Source organism: Dipodomys ordii, unplaced genomic scaffold (assembly GCF_000151885.1).
Source record: "Dipodomys ordii isolate 6190 unplaced genomic scaffold, Dord_2.0 Scaffold41, whole genome shotgun sequence".
In the NCBI taxonomy this organism is placed as follows: Eukaryota; Metazoa; Chordata; class Mammalia; order Rodentia; family Heteromyidae; genus Dipodomys; species Dipodomys ordii.
The window spans coordinates 1,444,601-1,464,282 of record NW_012267257.1 but is presented as its reverse complement, the minus strand read 5'-3'; the positions used below and the strand labels follow the sequence as shown (position 1 = coordinate 1,464,282).

At 38.1% G+C, this 19,682-nt stretch overlaps 2 protein-coding genes across 5 annotated transcripts in view; one reads left to right on the top strand and one right to left on the bottom strand.

Annotated features, from left to right (window-relative positions):
* The window catches only part of Skiv2l2 (superkiller viralicidic activity 2-like 2 (S. cerevisiae)), a 56,535-nt gene extending 48,947 nt beyond the window's left edge, over positions 1–7,588 (top strand). Inside the window, exons 25-27 of the mRNA XM_013018577.1 lie at positions 1,806–1,968; positions 5,038–5,142; positions 6,710–7,588. Of these exons, the coding sequence (XP_012874031.1) occupies positions 1,806–1,968; positions 5,038–5,142; positions 6,710–6,762 (321 nt within the window). The 3' untranslated portion in view covers positions 6,763–7,588. The remainder of the gene's footprint in view (positions 1–1,805; positions 1,969–5,037; positions 5,143–6,709) is intronic.
* The window catches only part of Ppap2a (phosphatidic acid phosphatase type 2A), a 96,895-nt gene continuing 84,124 nt past the window's right edge, over positions 6,912–19,682 (bottom strand). For 3 of the 4 annotated variants that reach the window (XM_013018578.1, XM_013018580.1, XM_013018581.1), the window contains exons 4-6: positions 14,996–15,053; positions 7,825–8,001; positions 6,936–7,335 (exon numbers count right to left, since the gene is read on the bottom strand). In XM_013018578.1, coding sequence (XP_012874032.1) covers positions 7,204–7,335; positions 7,825–8,001; positions 14,996–15,053 — 367 coding nt within the window. In that variant the 3' untranslated portion in view covers positions 6,936–7,203. Of the gene's footprint in view, positions 7,336–7,824; positions 8,002–14,995; positions 15,054–19,682 lie in introns of all 4 variants that reach the window. The other variant, XM_013018579.1, reaches the window with a different exon arrangement.

Below are 19,682 nucleotides of genomic sequence, written 5' to 3'. Positions count from 1 at the left end.
GAAGCTAGTAGTACTTCCTTGAAGCAAGTGCTCTATCTACTATGGTAGCCATAATTCCAGCCTTTTATATAATGCTATTTTATTACCAATTTCCTTGATCTTCATTTTAGTAATTAAACACTCTTCCTCATTATTGCAATGACTTGTATGGAGTCTATTGAGTGCAGAGTTAAAACCAAATAATGTGTATAAGTTATTGTGATGTTTTATTGTATCATTTTTTTTTTTAGTAGTAAGAAATGGCATCCTATGGAGTCGATTTAGTTTAACTTTCTTGTACATTTTTCATTTTAGTTTGCAGTAATTTTTTTTACTATTAATGTATAAAGTGAGTTTTACTGTTTTCATACATGCATATAATATACTTTGGTCATATTCATCTATATATCCTTTATTCCAGTCTCCCTTGTTCCTCCATAGGATCCACCTCTTCCTATTATTTTTTTTTCGTAATCTAGATTTTGTATATGAGAGAAAACATGGTTTATTTTGCTTACTGTGTCGAGTTTCATGATTTTATATATATATATATATATATATATATATATATACACACACACACATACACAAACATACACGAGTATACATGAGATACATTTTTATTCTAGGTATCAATCCCCTACCCTACAAGTAGCTTGGAAAGAAAGATTTCTCCTATTCTGTAGGCAGTCTTCATTTTGGTAATAGTTGTGCAAACATTTTAATTTTTAATTCAATGCAGTGCCGTTTGTCAGTTTTTGATATTTTTCCAAGCTATCAGTCTTAGTCAGTGAGCATTGCCTATACCTTATCCAGAAATGTTTTAGTAGTTTCAGAAAGTGAGGTTTTCATTAAGGTGTTTGATCAACTTTGATTTGATTTTTCACAGAGAGAAAGAGATAGGGGTCTAGTTTTAGTTTTCTGCATATGAATATAGTCTTCTCAGCACCATTTGTTGATGAGGCTGTCTTAACGTTATATTTTTTTTGTGCCTGTGTGAATAATCTGATGACTGGATTTGTGGGTGTATTTTCTGGCTCTGTTCCATTGGCCCATGTGTCTTCTTTTGTGTCAGTAACAGTCTTTTTCTTTTACTATAGTTCTGTATTATAAAGTCAGATATGACTTGATCAGAATTGCCTTGGCTGTTCATGGTCTTTTGAACTATCAAAAAAAAATTTTTTTTATCCTGTGAATTCTTCAGTGGAATTTTGATGGGGTTTGTGCTCAACAAAGTTTTAAAATAACTTTTATCATAATAGATTGCATCTAGATCCTCAGAGAAATCAAGTTCCTGTCTCTTATTCTGTGGATAAATTGTTTTTTATCTGCCTTTTTCAGCAATAAACAGAAAACCAGGGAAAGATGAGCTAAGTAAGGCCTTATACCAGAGGAAGAAATATAAATCAGTGCAATAGTTCATATCCTTTCAGTGTTATTTTTGAGAAAAGCAAATGTTAATTTTTATGAATTAGTGAGGAAATATTTTACTGTAGGATTTTTATTTCTCTATTTTTAGAGAAAGAACTAGAAATAAGTTAAATGCTGTTCTTGAATACTTTAAATAAAGATTTTTTTTGAAAAAAGATAACCTGAAATTATGCTTTTATTTTTCTCAGCCAGTATGACTTGAGAAATCTTAGTTGTTTCAATGTTTAGCAGTGCAAGCACTGTGCCTGCTGAGAAAAGAATATCCAAATTGCACAATAATATCTAAGATTAAAAAAAAGGGACTCTGTAGAATACTAGCTTTGGAAACCTACAGAATAAAATTTACGTGGGTGATCATAAATAAGGAATTTAACTATGTCTTTTATCTTTAAAAGGAATGTGCTAAAAGAATTGCAAAAGTTTCAGCAGAAGCCAAATTGGAAATTGATGAGGAAAGTTATCTAAACTCATTCAAACCTCACTTGATGGATGTGGTATATACCTGGGCAACTGGAGCTACATTTGCCCATATCTGCAAAATGACAGATGTCTTTGAAGGTATGGTTAAATTTTTCATTCATATATTTTTCCAGATACAAGAAATGTACTTAGGGATAGGGTTATCGCTAATATTGGTGGAGTGCTTGCCTACCATATATAGAGTCTTAGAATCCCTCCTCCTTACCATCCATACAAAAAAGAAGGAAAATGAGAAATGTACTTAGAATATTATTAAGGTTATTATTGCTTCTTAAAAAGTTGGTAATAAAATGGAAACTTCTGCATACATAGGTAAAACTCTACAACTGCCTATATGTGTAAAACTCTTTGTGGTATTATTACTACCAGAGTAATTTTGTTTTTTGTGCCAGTCCTGCTTGAACTCAGGCCTGGTGCTGTCCCTGAGTTTTATGCTCAAAACTAACATTACCACTTGAGCCACAGCTCCACTTCTAGTTCATTGGAGATAAAAGAGTCTCATGGACTTTCTGACTGGTCTGGCATCAAATCGTGATCCTCCTGAGTAACTGGGATTAGAGATGTGAGTCACCAGTGCCTGCCTTCTTTGTGTTATTAAAAAGCAAAGTCTGTGTGCTTTAAGTTCTAAAATATAGTTCTAGGGCTAGGAATGTGGCTCATTTCTGGAAAATGTTGGCTGTGAAATCAATATTTAAAGTTAATGTAAATGAAACAGCAAACCTCTTCTATTTTTCATCTGTTGTTGTTTTTCCAAATCTTGAAATAATTTAAGGGTCAGAATGAGTTCTGAGTAGCAATGTAAGTTGGTGGGTATCACATAGGTACTTCACTTTTTCAAGGCCTGCTGTGGAGAGGATACAGCCACTCTGCTTGGAGAAAATTCTCTGAGCCTCTCAGGTAGATCCTCTTCAGTAGCCTCAAAAGTTAAGAGTAGGGAGTAATGGGGTTTCTTCTTCTGCCTTAGGTATCATCAACCCAGATCAATCTTTGACTAGAGAAAAAATTGAGCTGTATGGTCCTTCAAAAACTTCCTCTAGGCAGAATTCTCTTTGGGCTTCCTCTTCCACTTTCCTTAATAGCAATTCTAGATCTTCCCTGCTCACAAACATTTTTCCACCTTTGGTTCAGCTTCTTGGCTGCTCCCTCTTTAGAAGAAAGTTAATGCCAGTAGGCATGTATTCTTACCCATATATGTCCTGTACCCTGGAGAAAAGTCTTACCTACCTGTTGCTCTGAATCCCAGGGCCTTCCTCCTCCTTGATATACTTAAATCATATCTTTTCTGCTGTTAGCATATAAATGTTTAAATTTCTTGCCTATACCTTCAGCTACCAACATCCAGTGTTTAAGAGCTGAAATCCTACCCACTTGATAGATGAAAGATCCTGGGCAAGTTTTGTTTAATTGTACCTGGTACTGATGCGTGTGTGCAGTGCTTGGCACATCGCATTTAATAAACATTGGCTGTTACTTCCCATTTGCGGGTGGAAGTTATTTTTCTCATCCCCACGCCCTCATCCCTTTTACGGCTAGGCTCTTGAAAAAGAGTAGTCAGTACCCACACTTCCCATTTCAGTCTGCTTTAACCATGCCTCCACTTGTCTTTGCTGAGTCTGTCAGACTTGTCTGCCCAGGCTGGCTCCAAATGGGTGATTCTCAGAAGCCACCAGGACTGGCTTTATAATATTTGATTCTTAAATATATATATATATATATATATGTATATATATATGGTTTATAAATTTTATAAAAGTAAAGTACTTTAAAAAAACCCATCTCCGTCTTCCTATGTGAATTAGTATGATTATATGCTTGCTTAGACTCTTCCTGTGTGGATTCCATCTCTGATGAGAGTCTATATATGTAACTTTCCTGTGTTTTTCCCTGTTTGTAATACAGGGATGACAATAATACTCGCCTCATGAAATTGTGAGGATCAAACAAGAGGAAATCCACAAATATGAAGTGCTGATGTAGAACAAGTGTACAGTAAATATCAGGCTTCACCAACTTTTCTAAAATCATATTCTAATTTTACCAATTTTACCTTTATTCAATTTTACCTTTCATCTTAAACAGTTACTCTGCTAAAATATAAGAAAACCTTGTTATTATAAGATGTGCATATATATGTAGATGGCGTATCACTTTCGACCCTAGATTATAGCAGTGTGGATTATAACACAGGTTTCTCACCCAGTCTTTCTATAACTCCTATAACTTCTTTGGCTTACTTACTCCTGCAAACCATGGCTAAAATATGTGACGCCTTGCTGGTGTGTCCTTTTAATTGTCTTTTCAGGGGCCTATATACTGTACAGATCCTCTTTTTAACCAGTCTCATCCCATAAACTACTACCTGAAAGAACCATCTTTGTGGGCTCATTGTTCCAGGTTCAGGATGTGTTTAGAAAGTAGGCATGTTGTCCTTAATATACCCTTGTGCAGTATTTTGAGGCTCCTGTTATCATCCCACTGGGATAAGTGTTCGAAGGCACTTCTATAAGTCCCAAGAGTGTTGAATTCAGGCAGAGAACCCAGGTCCCTCCTTGTACAAGTGGAACTGTTTACGGTTTCAGCTTTAATACACTTGTCTCAGATGGTCAGGATTCATAGGAAAAGGCTAGTCTCCTCTCTTTGTGCTTCCTTGGGTACAAAGAGGAAATTATTTTAGTTCCACAAGAATGAAAAGCTTTTACAAGACATAGCAAATCCTGTTGTGTTCCCTCCACAGGATAATGGACATGGTATTTAGATACCTGAGGAGGCCAAACCCAAAGTTCTTGAAGAAGCTGGACTATCAGGCTTTCCTGTACTTTCAGAGGTTTCCCCTTGTTCACTGCCTGACTGCATGCATTCTTAGAGATGGCATGTTTGCCAACCTTCCCCCAAATTGTGCTTTCATCTCACAGAGCATTTAGTTTATCTGCACTAAATAGCAAGTGTCAACATATAATGAAACTGTCTCTTATTACCCTTAGTCAAAGGTGTGGGAATTAAACTTGTCTTCATAATGCCTAACAGAGAAGCCAGTTAAGTTTATCTCAGAGTACTGTTGCTTGTTCTATATTCTTTTGCCTGGCCTCTTAACATTACACTATTCTTGATTAACCCATTGTACAAATAATTTGTTCCTTTTCTGTCTAGGCAGCATAATTCGTTGTATGAGGCGCCTGGAAGAATTGCTTCGACAAATGTGTCAGGCAGCAAAAGCCATTGGAAACACTGAGCTGGAAAATAAATTTGCAGAAGGTCAGTATCCAGATTTTTCTAATAATTTAGGCAAATCTTCTGGGCATTTGAGCCCCTGATGTCCTTGTTGGTTTCCATGGAGTACTATCTAGTAGTTTTGTTATAAAATTTTAGCGAGTTTATATGGGGAAAAGTTTAGAGAGTTTATATGTGTACTCATTAGTATTTATTCAGTTACTTTGTGCCAGACATTGTTTTAGATACTAGGAATTGCACAGAGAACAAAGAGACAGGACTCCTTGCCTCTATGGAGCTTACATTCTAGCATGAGACAGACAAGTCAATAATTAAAGTATATCAGATGGTTTTAAGTATACAGGAATAAAACATGACGAGAGATTTGGGGGATAGAGGAGATGGCCAGGCAGCCTCCACAAAGAAAGGGAGTGACATTTGAAGCTCTATAAATACTTGGTATATTTATGTGGCAGTAAGAGGCTAGTGTGGCTGGAGCAGACTGATCGGTGACTGTAGAAGTAGGGGGTTGGAAGGCCCAGGCCTTTCTCTGCAATAATTTAGAGGTTTGGATCTCAAGAATGATGTATATGTAGTGTAGCAAGTTAGCAGGGTCGCCGGGCCAAGGATTTGGGGGAAGGTAGAGGAAATAAGTACGTTTGTTAAATAGATTTGTCTTTTCCTCCTGAATAAATTTTGGCTGAGAAAAGAAATCAAAGAATGGCAGGCTGTCAATGCTCTTTATGTCTGTGTAGGTGTTGTAAGAAGAGATTTGCAAAAACTGGCTTATTGCCTGGCCTGGTGGTTCACACCTGTAACCTTAGCTACTGAGGAGGCTGAGATCTGAGGATCACCATTTGAAGCCAGCTGGGCAGAAAAGTTCCCTGAGACTTTGGTTTCTAATAAACTACTCTGAAAAAGCTGGAAGTGGCACTGTGGCTCAAGTGGTAGAACAGTAGCCGTGAGCAGTAGCTCAGTGAGAGCTTAGGCCCAGAGTTTAAGCCCCAGGATTGGCCAGAGAGAGAGAGAGAGAGAGAGGTATATTTTTCAATTTAAGTATGATTTTTTTTTTTTTTTGGTCGGTCATGGGCCTTGAACTCTGAGCCTGAGTGCTGTCCTTCAGCTCAAGGCTAGCGCTCTTCCACTTGAACTATAGTGCCACTTTCATTTTTCTGGTGGTTTATTGGAGATTAAGAGTTTCATGGACTTTCCTGCCCAGGCTGGCTTTGAACCAAGATCCTCAGATCTCAGCCTCCTGAGCTAGGATTACAGGTGTGAGCCATGGGCACCCGACAAGTATGAAAGTTTTAAAACTAAAACATTTATATCTGTCCTTACAACAAAAAGACTCTCACATAGTAACTAAAACTATATTACTCTCCAGATGATTTTTTTTTTTAGCAGTTTTAAACACTACCCCTACATATTCAGTGTACTTCACAGTCAAAGAGTAGAAGTCTGTCTGTCTTAAGTTTCCCATCTTTTAGGAGGCTGTGAATTCCTTTAGGTATCTTAGACCAACCTGTGTGATTTTGATTTATGAGGTACTATAATTTAATTAGGATTGTCATGCTGTCTTTGAAAGCCTAAACAGTATTTTCTTTTCTCTTAGGAATCACCAAAATCAAGCGAGATATCGTGTTTGCTGCCAGCCTCTACTTATAAAAGAGTCAACTTAAGGAATATGGGATTTAAAAATACCTCTGGTTTGATTATAGTTGACTGCAAATGCTTACAAATGTTGTGTTCTCTCATCTCAGGACAGTTGTCCTTACACATTTTAATATGTATTATATTTAAATCAAACATTATGGGAAAGCATATTACATACACATATGTACATAAGCATTACATTTTTTAATAAAAATGTATAGGTGGGGCATTGCTCTAGTGGAAGGCTTGAAATTTTTTTTGATGATCTTAGAGCTATTAGATAACCATTGTGTTAAATGTGATTATATACATAAAGTGGGCATTCAGGAGGCATAGCAGCAGCAGTCCTGTAAAGGCCTGTACACCAGGAAGAAAGACACATCCTCTTGCCTTCTAGTTGCAGTCATTTTCCTTTAGAAAACAGGCCAGTTTCATCTGCCATCTTGCTACCCTTTAGGGCTGGTGATTGTTCCGATAGTGATTTCCTGTTGTTGGTGTTTCATGCAGAGTTGTATGAGAGTCCTCCTCTTTTCTTTCTTTAAAGGGAGAATTTCTTGCCTTGAAGAAATCCGATACGTATACAGCCTATATGGAACAAGTTACATATGGAAGTTACTTATATTTACTAGTGCAATTTACCTAAGTTTAAAAACCACATAAAAAGGTGCAAGAATCTGTTGGCAAAGATAAGCAAAAGGATATGCATTGGACATAAAAATTTAGACTATAAAAAATTAGTAGCTAATAGGATTTTTTTTAAAGGTTAATGCATTTAGAGTTGCTTTGTTATGCTTTTGGTAAATAGTTTCAGTCTACTAACACTTAATAAAAGTGTTATGTACATAAGTTTTCATACCAGAAAGAAAATTGTTTATAGCCACAGGTTTCAACTTTTGAGTTTGTAAATAGTAACCTAATTTTTATCCACTGTATGTCCTTAAGATTTACTTTAAACACATGATTCTTAGCCACATTCCCTGCCTTGTCAGATTTCTCATTGGGGTTTTTTTTTCTTCTACTTATTATCTAAATCTTGATGGTATCAAGATGTTGGCTGCTGCCCTGTATACTTACAACTAATATTGCAACCACAGCTCCTTGAATGAGTCCAGTCAACACATCGCTCCAATGGTGTTTGTAATCAGAAACTCGAGAAAGGCCCACATAAATGGATACAGCAACAAGACCAAATTGTAGTGTGGGACGTAAGAGTCTTGCCCAATCTCCCTTCATCCTGGCTTGAAGGTAAAGCTAACAGAAAAGATAAGAATAAAGAAAATAGTTCATTTACTATGCCAACTGAAAATGGAATATATTCCAGTAAGTATCACCATGATGCTAAAGGGTTGGCATTCAAATTGACTATCAGACTACTATATATGGAATAGAACTTTAAGTATTCTTGTACTTAATGCCTTAAAAGTTAATACCTTTAAGCATAAAAGAATATATACTATTGCAACTATTGTGTTTAGGCGAATTTACTACCTATCTGGCTATTTTACCCTTCAAATTATAAAGCCAGTGGTTTCTTTGTTTATGACTTTTTAGACAGTATTTCAAGTCAGCTCCTCCCTTTGCTGTTTGGGTTGTTAAACACAATGTTGTAATTAGTTCCTAGTTTTGAGATAAACTACTAGCATGCTCAGCACAGCTTGCCCCAGCCCTTCTAAGGACTGTTTGCTTAACTCGCCAGTTTACTTGAAAGCTCTGCTAGCCTCAAACTATTTAACGGAGCCACTAAGACTAAACACATTATCGGTGTAAATAAATAAAATTGGCTCAAATAATAACTCACATTGTAGCACCCTTTTTTGGTACTATCAGACCTGAATATTTCCTTTTTCTGATACCTACCTTCTGACTTTGGATGCATTAGTATCTCAAGATTTTGTTTGTTGTTTTGTGGTACTGGAGTCAGGGCCTTATACTTGCTAAGCAGTCACTTTACCGCTGGAGCTATTCTACCACCCTATTTAAAATTTTTGATGCAAAATAAATTCTTGAGTGAATCTTCTCACTTTTTAAAGCCTAATTTCTACTCACTAAGAATATAACTTTCTACTAGTTCTAAGAATATAAAATTGCAGTATTCTTATTAGAAATTAAGTTTATTGGGGGCTGGGAAGGTGGCTCAGTGGTAGAGTGCTTGCCTTGCATGTCTGAGGCCCTGGGTTCGATTCCTCAGCACCACATAAGCAAAAGAAAAAAGCCGGAAGTGGCACTGTGGCTCAAGTGGTAGAGCGCTAGCCTTGAGCTGAAGAGCTGAGGGATAGCACCCAGGCCCAGAATTCAGGCCCTACGACCGGACCCCCCCCCAAAAATAATAATAATAGAAATTAAGTTTATTGGGTAGGTAGTGCACAACTATAATTCCAGCACTCTGGAGAATGAGGCAGAGGATCACAGATAGGGAAGCTAAAACTACATAGTAAGACCTGTCAGTAAAAGTTAATATTAGCATTCATTAAAAAATTTTGTGCAATAATTTATGACTCAGACTTAAATTAAGTGTAGTCTTCAGAATTTCCACGGCTCTGCCCATTGACACTACCTATTTAAAATAGATGTGCAAATCTACTCCCCGTTGGGCACTGCTGTAGGGTGTTCTGTTCTCAGCAGCTGGCAAATACCCAGAGGTTGTCTAATTTTATCAAGTACACAGTATAAACATCTAGTTCTAAAAGAGCATACCAGCTGTTTAACTGGTCTGACTCATTTGCTAGATTAAGTGCTACTGGAATTCTGTGGATTCCCTTACCCCAAACCTTATTTTTTGTTGTTACTCCAACTATGACAGTAGTAGCAAAAAAAAAAAGGGACTTGTCTCAAGATTTGCTCATTATATCTCCCTTAACTAGAAAGAAACTCAAGTAGAAAAGACTATGGTGAAACCAAGCTTTGGATATTGCTCTCAGAAAGTTCAGTTATCACCAACAGGCTACTCTGACTAAAAATATATACCTAGGAATCACAGGCTTCTGAACAGAGATATCTTAAGCCCTACCACTTAGGACAAAGCAAGAAAAAAAAAACCAACCCTCTAAAATGGGACTTAATTAAACTGCTTCCGTTTTGTTCCTCCAACCTAAGGGAAATTCAAGACTCTTAAGTCTTCTCTCATGTAAGATCCTAAAATTCCCTCAGCAGTATTTTCCTTCCAAAGAGTCCTGACTTCTATTGTAGGTATCACATTGTTTTTGTTAATTGTGACTATTAAGTATTATTTTGCCCAGATTTCTTCCCCAACATCCTAAAGAAGGGAATTTATTCACTCTGGATCAGTAATCAAATAAACTGCAGCATACTTTAGGAAAATCTTCGCCCCTATAAGTTTCTTCTTATACATCCATCTATGTAGACACGTTTCCCATCAATGAAACTCATTATAGCTACAGAAATTATTCTACGTTGAAGGACTTCAGGGATCTGCTTTTAGTTCTGCACCTAATCTATGTTCTATACACTGGTTCCTCTGGGTGCCAATAGCTATGTTTTGAGAAAACTTGCTAATTGGGAGTACTGTGTTTTCGTGGGGCATGAGTACTGAGTGTTTCCCTGTGAAAGACAGGCATCTCATAGAGCTTTACTCTTGCCTATGAAGACTTCTCTATTTCAGTTGACCCCAAGAAAGTAAACACCACCAGGAGTTTTTTAGACCTTGATTCATAGGTGACATGCCTAGAATTCCACTGTGACTTTTGTCCCAGGCTATTAATCCTGTGTGAGTAGGCTTCACTTCCTAAGTCTTTTTCAGGTTCTACAGTACAAACATTTTAAGATCTCACTGCCTGGAGATGCTTAGTTAAGCACTTGGCTAAAAAGTCTACCACTTCTTAAAATTCTATTTTCAAGATATTTCTTTAAAAGCCCATAGCCAGCCTATTTTTATCCTGAAGTTCTTGAACACATCACATCAGAGCACTTGGTCAGAACAAAGCTAACTAACAATGTATCAAGACCTAGGTGTGAGCTGGATGCCAGGAAACAGCTTCTGGTTACAGGAGTGTCGCTGCACATTACCCATGATTTTGGACAAAGCAAGTACTTCATATGACTTCAAAGAATCTCTCCATCATTCCCTAACTGCTACAGAGAAACAATGTCTGAAGCTAAAACTAGAAATAGGGACAGAGCGTATAGTAAAAGGCTCATTATTGTCCCTGCCTTTGCAAACTCAAAACTTACTCCTTTCCCCATTTGTGTTGTCTGTTGATAGGGGCATTAGCCCATTCTGGGTAAGGCATTTAATTCTTTTAACAGAAGAATATGTGGTACCAGACAGGCTCAGCAGCATTAGCTGATACTTTCAAATTGCCTTTCTAAAGAAAACTACTGATGAAGGGGTGAGTCTTATTTGGACAATGTTGCCCTGCCTTCTCTCACAAAAGAACACACAAGATAGTTTAAACCAGGCTCCTCCAAGATGTGCTGGACATTATTCTCCCTCAGAAATTCCCACTGGAAGTTCAGAGTTGTCTACTTTCAGAAGTTGTTAAAACGTACCTATTGGGTACTTGATAGGCTGTTTGCAATCTAAAGTTATGAAGAAGGAAACAGGCAAAGAGAGCAAGCCATAAGGTGGGGGCTGTGGCTGTGAAAACCCAAGTGGCCCATTAGACATAGAGTAGGTCCAGGTACTGGTGAGGCAATAGTTCCATTCCATGTGCGGCTTCATTATAAATAGCTTTCCTTTAGGGAGGTTCTCAGGGAATGTGCTACTTTAAAGTCAAAGATACAGAAGGTCAATTTAGATCTTCCCTTTGTGTGTTTAATCAAAATCTTGTTTTTGTTTTATTTCTACTAAAGTTATGCAGCTTTACGTTGGTTATAGGACTTGAATTTAGGGCCTAGGCATTATCCCTGAACTTTTTTTGCTCAAGGCTAGTACACTACCATGTTGAGTCCCAGCTCCACTTCCAGTTTTTAGGTGGTTAACTGGAGAGAAGAGACTCACAGCCTTTCCTGCCCCAGCTAGCTTTGAACCTCAATCTGCTTCTAATACCACATCCAGCAAACAAATAGGCTGCCCCAACTATAATGTGGGTCTCAGTTAATTCACCATTTACAGCTTGACTCGTGTTTTTCTTTTTTGTTTTGTTTTTTGCCGGTCATGGGGCCTGAACTCTGGGTCTGGGCACTGTCCCTCAGCTCTTCAGCTCAAGGCTAGCGCTCTACCACTGGAGCCACAGCACCACTTCCGGCTTTTTCTGTTTATGTGGTGCTGAGGAATCGAACCCAGGGCCTCATGCTTGCAAGGCATGCATTCTACCGCTGAGCTACCTTCCCAGCCCTGACTCGTGTTTTTCTATGGGCCAGGAGCTCTTTCTCATTTGCCCAAGGCTCAGATGTTCCTCCCAGTCCCAGAAACAAAGTCATGAAATGTCAACAGTGCTAAGTGATGGATTGAAATGGGTGGTGTAAAATTGTAAGAAAAGGGTGGTGTGAAAAATTAAAGAAGGCTTCAATAGGCGAGTAGCAACTAAGAAGCAGTTTGTGGCAGAGAAGAAAGCTTGAAACAGTGAGGGACTTTGTAACAGACAGTGATATTAGCAATCTGGTGGTTCAACTTTCACAATAATTTCTCATGTCTAGTACCATGACTGTTGTGAATAACCACCCAAATTTGGAAGTCTTAACAATCAGCCAAATTCAAGGGTAGTATTAAACGCTTAAACTGGCTGTTGTTTGCCAAGCAGCTTCTTCCTTGAGCTTCCACCAGTCAAGGCACCTCTGCTAGTGTAACACTGGGCTACCAATCAGGGCAGAACAATAATCATTGGGATGGCTGTAAGACATTTTTAACTGGAAGTTAATTTCTAGGTGTTAGAAATTCTTAAATGACTGCACATCTCCACCCAAACCTGGTACTGATGCATGATGCCAAGATGCCCAGGGCATCAAGATGAATCACTGCCTAAGGAATTTGGGAAAAAGGAAGCTAAATGTTGCATATAAATAGGAGAGTGGCAAAGCAAGGAGACATCTATGTATTCAGAACTGAAATCAAATCTGGGACTAATCCCAATCAAGTAAATATTTCCACTGTCTAGAGTCAGGAAAAGGCAGTGCGTGGCTAGGCTTCTCCAGGAAGGCTACAACAAACTTATGCATCTGGACTTTTTCCTCATAATTTACTTCTAAATGGCTCACATTAACCCATTTACCACGTCATGGTTGAAGTAATTTTCCCTTTGTGTATGTGTGTCTTTCAGTTGCCGTCTCACAGGTTTCTTAATATCCACTCAGCACACCAGTATCTCATCAGTGAGACTTCTTAGAGGACTTTTATCAATACAGCAAGTGTTACTGATTGTCAAGAGATACCTTGAAAGATCAGAGACATTAGCGTCTCCTCTCAGAGGCCTCTCCTTTCCATCAGATAAATGGTGGAAGTCACTGATACTTTTTCCATAGAGATTATGAGAAAGCATTTTCAAGAAGGTAAAGTGCAAGTCAAGTACCAAAGATTTGCCAAGTCTCTGAAAAAGGACTAAGCTGATGCTATCTCAGGTGAGAGGACAGCAAACCACAGATCCTGTGAGTCAGGTTCAACACTTCAAAAATAGTTCCGTATAGTTACTAATTGTGCTTTGAGGAGTGCTCTCCCTGTTACCTCACCTAACACTTGTTCAAGTGTCCTATTTTTAAAAGAGCAAAATATATGTTGGCTCCCTTTGAGAAGCAAGCAGATTTTCCTGGTAAAATGTGACAATGGCATATGCTGTTAACTACCTTGAAATAAGTTACACTTCTCATGGAACATCTATACAATCTTTTAGGTGTTAAAAAGGAAGCCCTTAATTCTGCTGAGTTTGCGTTCTGTTGCTATGAAAGACTTAAAATTTCCAGACTGTTGGAGAAGCCAAAAATGAGTCTGTAATGGCTTGATATTTTGTGTCTGGACTTTAAAAAAAAAATTCAGCCTACAAGTTATACAGAGGGGTATTTCATTGTAGATATGAATTTTACATGTTAATGGCACCTGCAATTTTTACTTTTTTTTTTTTTCATGTACTGGGGCTCGGAACTCCTGCTTGGCTTTTTTGCCCCAGGCACCAATTGAGCTACACCTCCACTTCCAGTTTTGGTTAATTGGAGTTAAGAGTCTCATGGATGTTTCTGTCTTCAAACCATGATCCTCAGATCTCAACCCCTAAGTAGCTAAGATTATAGGTGTGAGCCACCAATATCTGACTTTCACAATAGTTTTAACTTAGGAAATTTGGTTTTTCAAATAAGATCTGGTATAGGTGATTTTAAATTCTTAGGCCAAATTAATTCCCATTAATCTACCCTTAATATTACACATGATAGAATTTTTAACTTAACCCTGAAATACTCATACATCATTTAACATGATTAAGAAAATAGAAATCTGCAGATATACATGGAATACAATTACATGAGAATCTATGAAGATGATGTATAGCTGATCAGCTAGGATAGAAAGCTCTCGTTTTCCTCTAAATGTTGGTAATACATAATACAGAGTATACATATAATTTTGTAAGTACTATGTAAATAGAAAACATTATAAAAGAATTGAAACTGATCTTCAAAGATTCCTTGAATGTGTTTTCAAGCTTGGTCTTCTATTAATTACTGGAAAAAATACACCCAGGGTTAAGGTGGCTATGACTCAAGTGGTAGAGAGTCTGCCTAGCAAGTATAAAGTCCTAAATTCAAATCCAGACAGACACACACACACAAAACCAAAAATGACACATTCATTTAGTTTTATAAGCAAAACACAGGTACAGATCTTTTCTAATACCTCTAGGGGAACTGAAGAGTAACATACATGCAAATGACCATGCTGCTCCATAGGCCAATGATTAGAAATGGACCAGGGAGTGCCACAGACAACTCCCAGAAGTGGAAAAACTGGTCCCATGGAAAGCTGTGTGGGGAAAGTTCAGCAAGTGAAAGGAAAACAAAAACTGCTTAAACAGAAGTCACAATAGCTGCTTTGCTGTTGATGAGTTCAACTCAACAGAGCAAAGTATCAGGCAGGACTGTGAACCCACATTGAGAGGTTAGGAGTGGCTCTCAGGGGTGACTGTTATAGGTGTAGGCTCCAGAAGTGTCCCAAATTTAAGGATGCACATTCTTAGCAGGAAACTCTTAAGAGACTTGCTGATATGTTCACTTTTGCCTGCCCTGTGCAGCATCGAAGACACCTATGCAGAGCTGTCACCCACACAGTGCATATTCCAACTATCAGTAGGCACAGAATACTTACTGCTACGAACAGCATGCAGTACATGGAGAACGAAGAATGGCCTGAGTAGAAGGACAATCTAAAAGAGAAAGAAGAAAAATATCAATACTTTCCTCTTAGAAGCTGAGGCTACTCCTTTCTTTTGCCCCTCATGGTACTGGAGATCACAAGCAGGCCTTCCTTAGGCATACTTCAACATGCATTCTCTGACTGAGCCACACCCCCGCCCTAGACTATTATTAATTTCATAAGGCATGTGGCTCCTTCCCTTCACCTTTTAATAATTATCAGGATGAGGGGGGGTGGAGGACAACTGTCACAAGAACATTATGGAGTGAGTGTACAAAAGGTCTGATGGCAGATGGCGACACAGTATCACTGATATCTATACAGCAGTATCACTATTAAAACCTTCAGGATAGGCAATGAGTCATGAGCAAACTTGCCAAGCATTTCTTCAGATGTCGAGTAATACTTCACAAGCCATAACTAGTATCAGTGGCCTTGATTTTATTACATAAAAACTCATAAGCCCATATTTAAGGTTTATTTTCCAATTATAGCATCTGCTCCTGAATAATGTAATAACTTCATTTTTTCCATCCATATGTTTGTGTGTTTTCCATGAGCATGTATCTTGTCTTTCCAAACAGATTAAGTGTTCTGGTTTGATACTCCTCTTTAAACTGTGCACTGACAGTGTTGAACCAGATGAATATCTCATTATTATAGTCCACAGACATCTGAGTATCATCTTTATACCTAAAAATGACAGCACGTAATATTTTTATGGTACTACTAAAAAGGAAAACTGAAGCTAATACTGCAGATACAAGTTCTTCTTACACAGAATTAGCCATTGCAATGAGAAAGTGGGCATGTTAGTGGAGGTGTGGAAAGCACCCAAGCAAAGCACTGGAATGTCTCTTACACACACTGTACATACACACTGTTTTATTCTAAAGAAGTATACAGTGGACGGTGGATTCAGAAGAGAAAAGGCTCATCAAAAAGTATGTAAGTGGCATATGGTGGGTGGGGAAGTAAATACTACTTAAATACATGTCAATGGTGGCTCTAGAAAAAAACATTTTTAATCCAAGAACTTTGTCTTTTTATAAGTCAGACACATTCCTAAAAGAGAGAACCTTTTAGTTTCCTGTCCTGTGTCATCCAGAAATTATATAATTAAACCTGATTAAACCAGGTGCCAGAGGCTCACGCCTGTAATCCTAGCTACTCAAGAGGCTAAGATCTGAGGATCGTAGTTCAAAGCCCACCAGGGCAGGAAAGTCCATAAAACTCTTTATCTCCAATAAACCACCAGAAAACCAGAAGTGGCGCTGTAGCTCAAGTGGTAGAGCACTACTAGCCTTGAGCTGAAGAGCTGAGGGACAGTGCTCAGGCCCAGAGTTCAAGGCCCATGACCGACAAAAAAACAAAAACAAAAAACCTGATTATTTCAGCCTTTATATTTTTTTAAAGAAAAATACAACTTTTTAGCCTTACATCTGGCTACAGATTGATCAAAACAAATCTCTATTTTAAGTCATATAATTACAACAGAGTTCTGTGTATTTTGTGGTTAATTTCAATAAACTATGCTGAAGAACAAAGAACCAGAGATTGTTAAGAGATTGTAAAAACCCACTGAGCCAACATAACCATGACCACATAAATATTTTCAAAGTCAAGCCATTTAGTCGCATTAAATCCTTCACCTTGTAATATAAAATCATAAACTCTAAACTAAATAGTTTTTCACAGCTTTCAATCTAGGATAATATAATTTAATCAAGTAAAAACAATGAATTCAATTTTTTATTCTGAATACATAAGCACATTTTTATTCAATACAGAACCAGCTAAGAAGTCTGCCTATGACTTTGACGTGGATTTAAAAGGGCTAACCAATCTTGGTTTTTAAGTATTATCCATAGTAACTAATCAAACAGATTGTGGTAACATGCATTTTTACTTCTATTAAAAAGAAAATTTCCTTTGTTGCTTTGTATGTCCCTCCCCCACAGTATAACCCTTGCTTTCACTGTATTTGATGTCGGTATAATTTGTGGAGGGGAAGGGGAAAAACAAATCGTTTAAATAGGGATACAGGTGGACCCATTGCAACAATGAGTTGTACAAGTCATTATGTCGAAAACAAACTTTACAACTTTGGTGCGGGGGTGGGGAGGATTGGGTGGGGGGGCAGGGGGAGGATGGGAAGGGATGGGAAAGGGAAACAAAGGAGGAGGCTACAATGCTTGATAAGAAATGTACTCATCTTGCTCAAGTAATTGTAACCTCTCTGTACAGTATTTTCACAATAAAAAAAAAAAAAAGAAAAGTTAACAAGCTGGGTGCCAGTGGCTCACACCTGTAATCCTAGCTACTCAAGAGGCTGAGATCTGAGGATTGCAGTTTAAAGCCAGTCGGGGCAGGAAAGTCCATGAAACTCTTATCTCCAATAAACCACCAGAAAACTGGAAGTGGCGCTGTGGCTCAAGCAGTAGAGCACTAGCCTTGAGCTGTAGAGCTGAGGGACAGCACTCAGGCCGAGTTCAAGCCCCACGACCAACAACAACAAAAAACAGAAAAACACAGAACATATAAATTCAAGCCAATCTAACCACTGGGAGTCTCTAGGAGATAAGCTCTGATAGGTATCTTACCATATTTATAATTTAGAAGTGAACTAAATACATGTATTCATAGTTTAATTAAAATTCAAGGAATAGTCCAAATTTTTTCATCACAGTGACCTTAACTGAAATGGTTAAGATTTTGGTCCTAGCTAAGAGCCCTATTCTTAGACTTTAATGAATCTTAAATTTCAATTAATCATAGGCTACAATCTCTTCATTATTATACCTATAATAAAGATGAAATAACTCAGCTTTTCATTAAATCTTAGGAAAATATATATATATATTTTTAGGTCTGGTCGTGGGGCCTGAACTCTGGGCCTGGGCACTGTCCTTCAGCTCTTCAGCTCAAGGCTAGCGCTCTACCACTTGAGCCACAGCGCCACTTCCGGGTTTTTTCTTTTTGCTTATGTGGTGCTGAGGAATCGAACCCAGGGCTTCAAGCATGCAAGGCAAGTGCTCTAAGACTGAGCCAACTTCCCAGCCCCCAAATCTTAGGAAAATATTTGAGAGAAAGTTTATAGGGATAAAAATGTCCTTCAAAAGGATGCTGCATTAATTCTGGGGAATGGTCCATTAAACAATAAGCAACCTTAAACAATCAATTACATCAGCCTCTTTCTCCTCTTCTTCTTCTGTACTCCCAGCATCTAATCCATGTTCAACCTACTTTATAAATTACAAAGATAACCATATCCACCAGAAATTAACTGATACAAAATATTTCTTAATGCTTGAGGGCTTATGGGGAGATTATATTACAAGGACCCTGGATAATCATCAATTTGTTCTACAACCAAACTTTCTTTTTCCCAATACCCTGCATTCTCAAAAGTTAAAGAAAATCACAAAATAGCTGTTGCAATTGGCTCAAAACTGTAATCCTATTTTCAGCTGAGATTTAAGAGATCACAGTTCAAAGCCAACTCCAGTAGAAAAGTACTAGACTCCATCTTCAAGTTAAGCTGAAAAAAGTCAGACTAGAGGTGTGGCTTAAAGTGGGAGAGCACCAGCCAAACAGGCTAAAGGTAAGATGGAAGTGATGGTTTTCAAATAGTGTGTGTTTATGTAACCTGCAACTAGTCTGCCAACTTTTAACCTTCCTGCATATCAGGAAATCATTAATTTCTAGTCATCAGAACCAAGAGAGCAAGAAAAGTGTTTTTAGATAAAATTAAAGCAGATACACCAGTAACAAGAGAAGAGGCCAAGACCCAAACAACTGTCAAATTATTAGAGTTCATTAGGAAGCTTGCCAGACAGGTCACACCTGTTCCTTTCAGATAGACCAAGTGACATCACTGCAGCTCACATAACCATGAGGACTAGGCACAGTGCCTCAATACCTCCCTTAAGAGCTTTTGTACTCAGTGACAAAAGCAGAAAAGTTACATTTTCTTTAGTATCCCAATTCCTCTTGCTGTTAAAATAACCGAATCTTTAGATTACCTTTCTAGTACATTTAGACTATAGTCTAACGAAAGGATAGCTAAATATATTTTGCAAATACAAAAACAAAAGGAGCTTGTGTATCACACCCATCATTAGACCAAACTGCTGAACACAAAGTAACAGACTTCTCTAAGCCTCGCCAACTTCTCCAGAGCCGCCATCTGTTAACTACTAATTAGCTCCTGACGTGTTCATGCTGTACTTGTTCATCCTCTCTCCTAGACTGAGCTTGCTACATTCCTTCCATAAATATTACTTGAGTCAATTCAGCAGCTGATTACTCCATGAAATCTTTCCTTAAAAAACAGACTACAGAGCTGGGTGCCAGTGGCTCATGTCTGTGAAACTAGCTACTCAGGAGGCTGAGATCAGAGGATCACAGTTCAAAGCCAGCCTTGGCAGGAAAGTCAGTGAGACTCTTAGCTCGAATTAACCACCAAAATGCTGGAAGTGGAGCAGTGGCTCAAGTGGTAGAATGCTAGAACACAAAGCTCAGGGACAGTGCCTAGGCCCTGAGTTCAACCCGGGGACAGGGAAAAACACACACACACACACTGCAGCTAGCAGTACACACACACACTGCAGCTAGCAACACACACACACACACACAC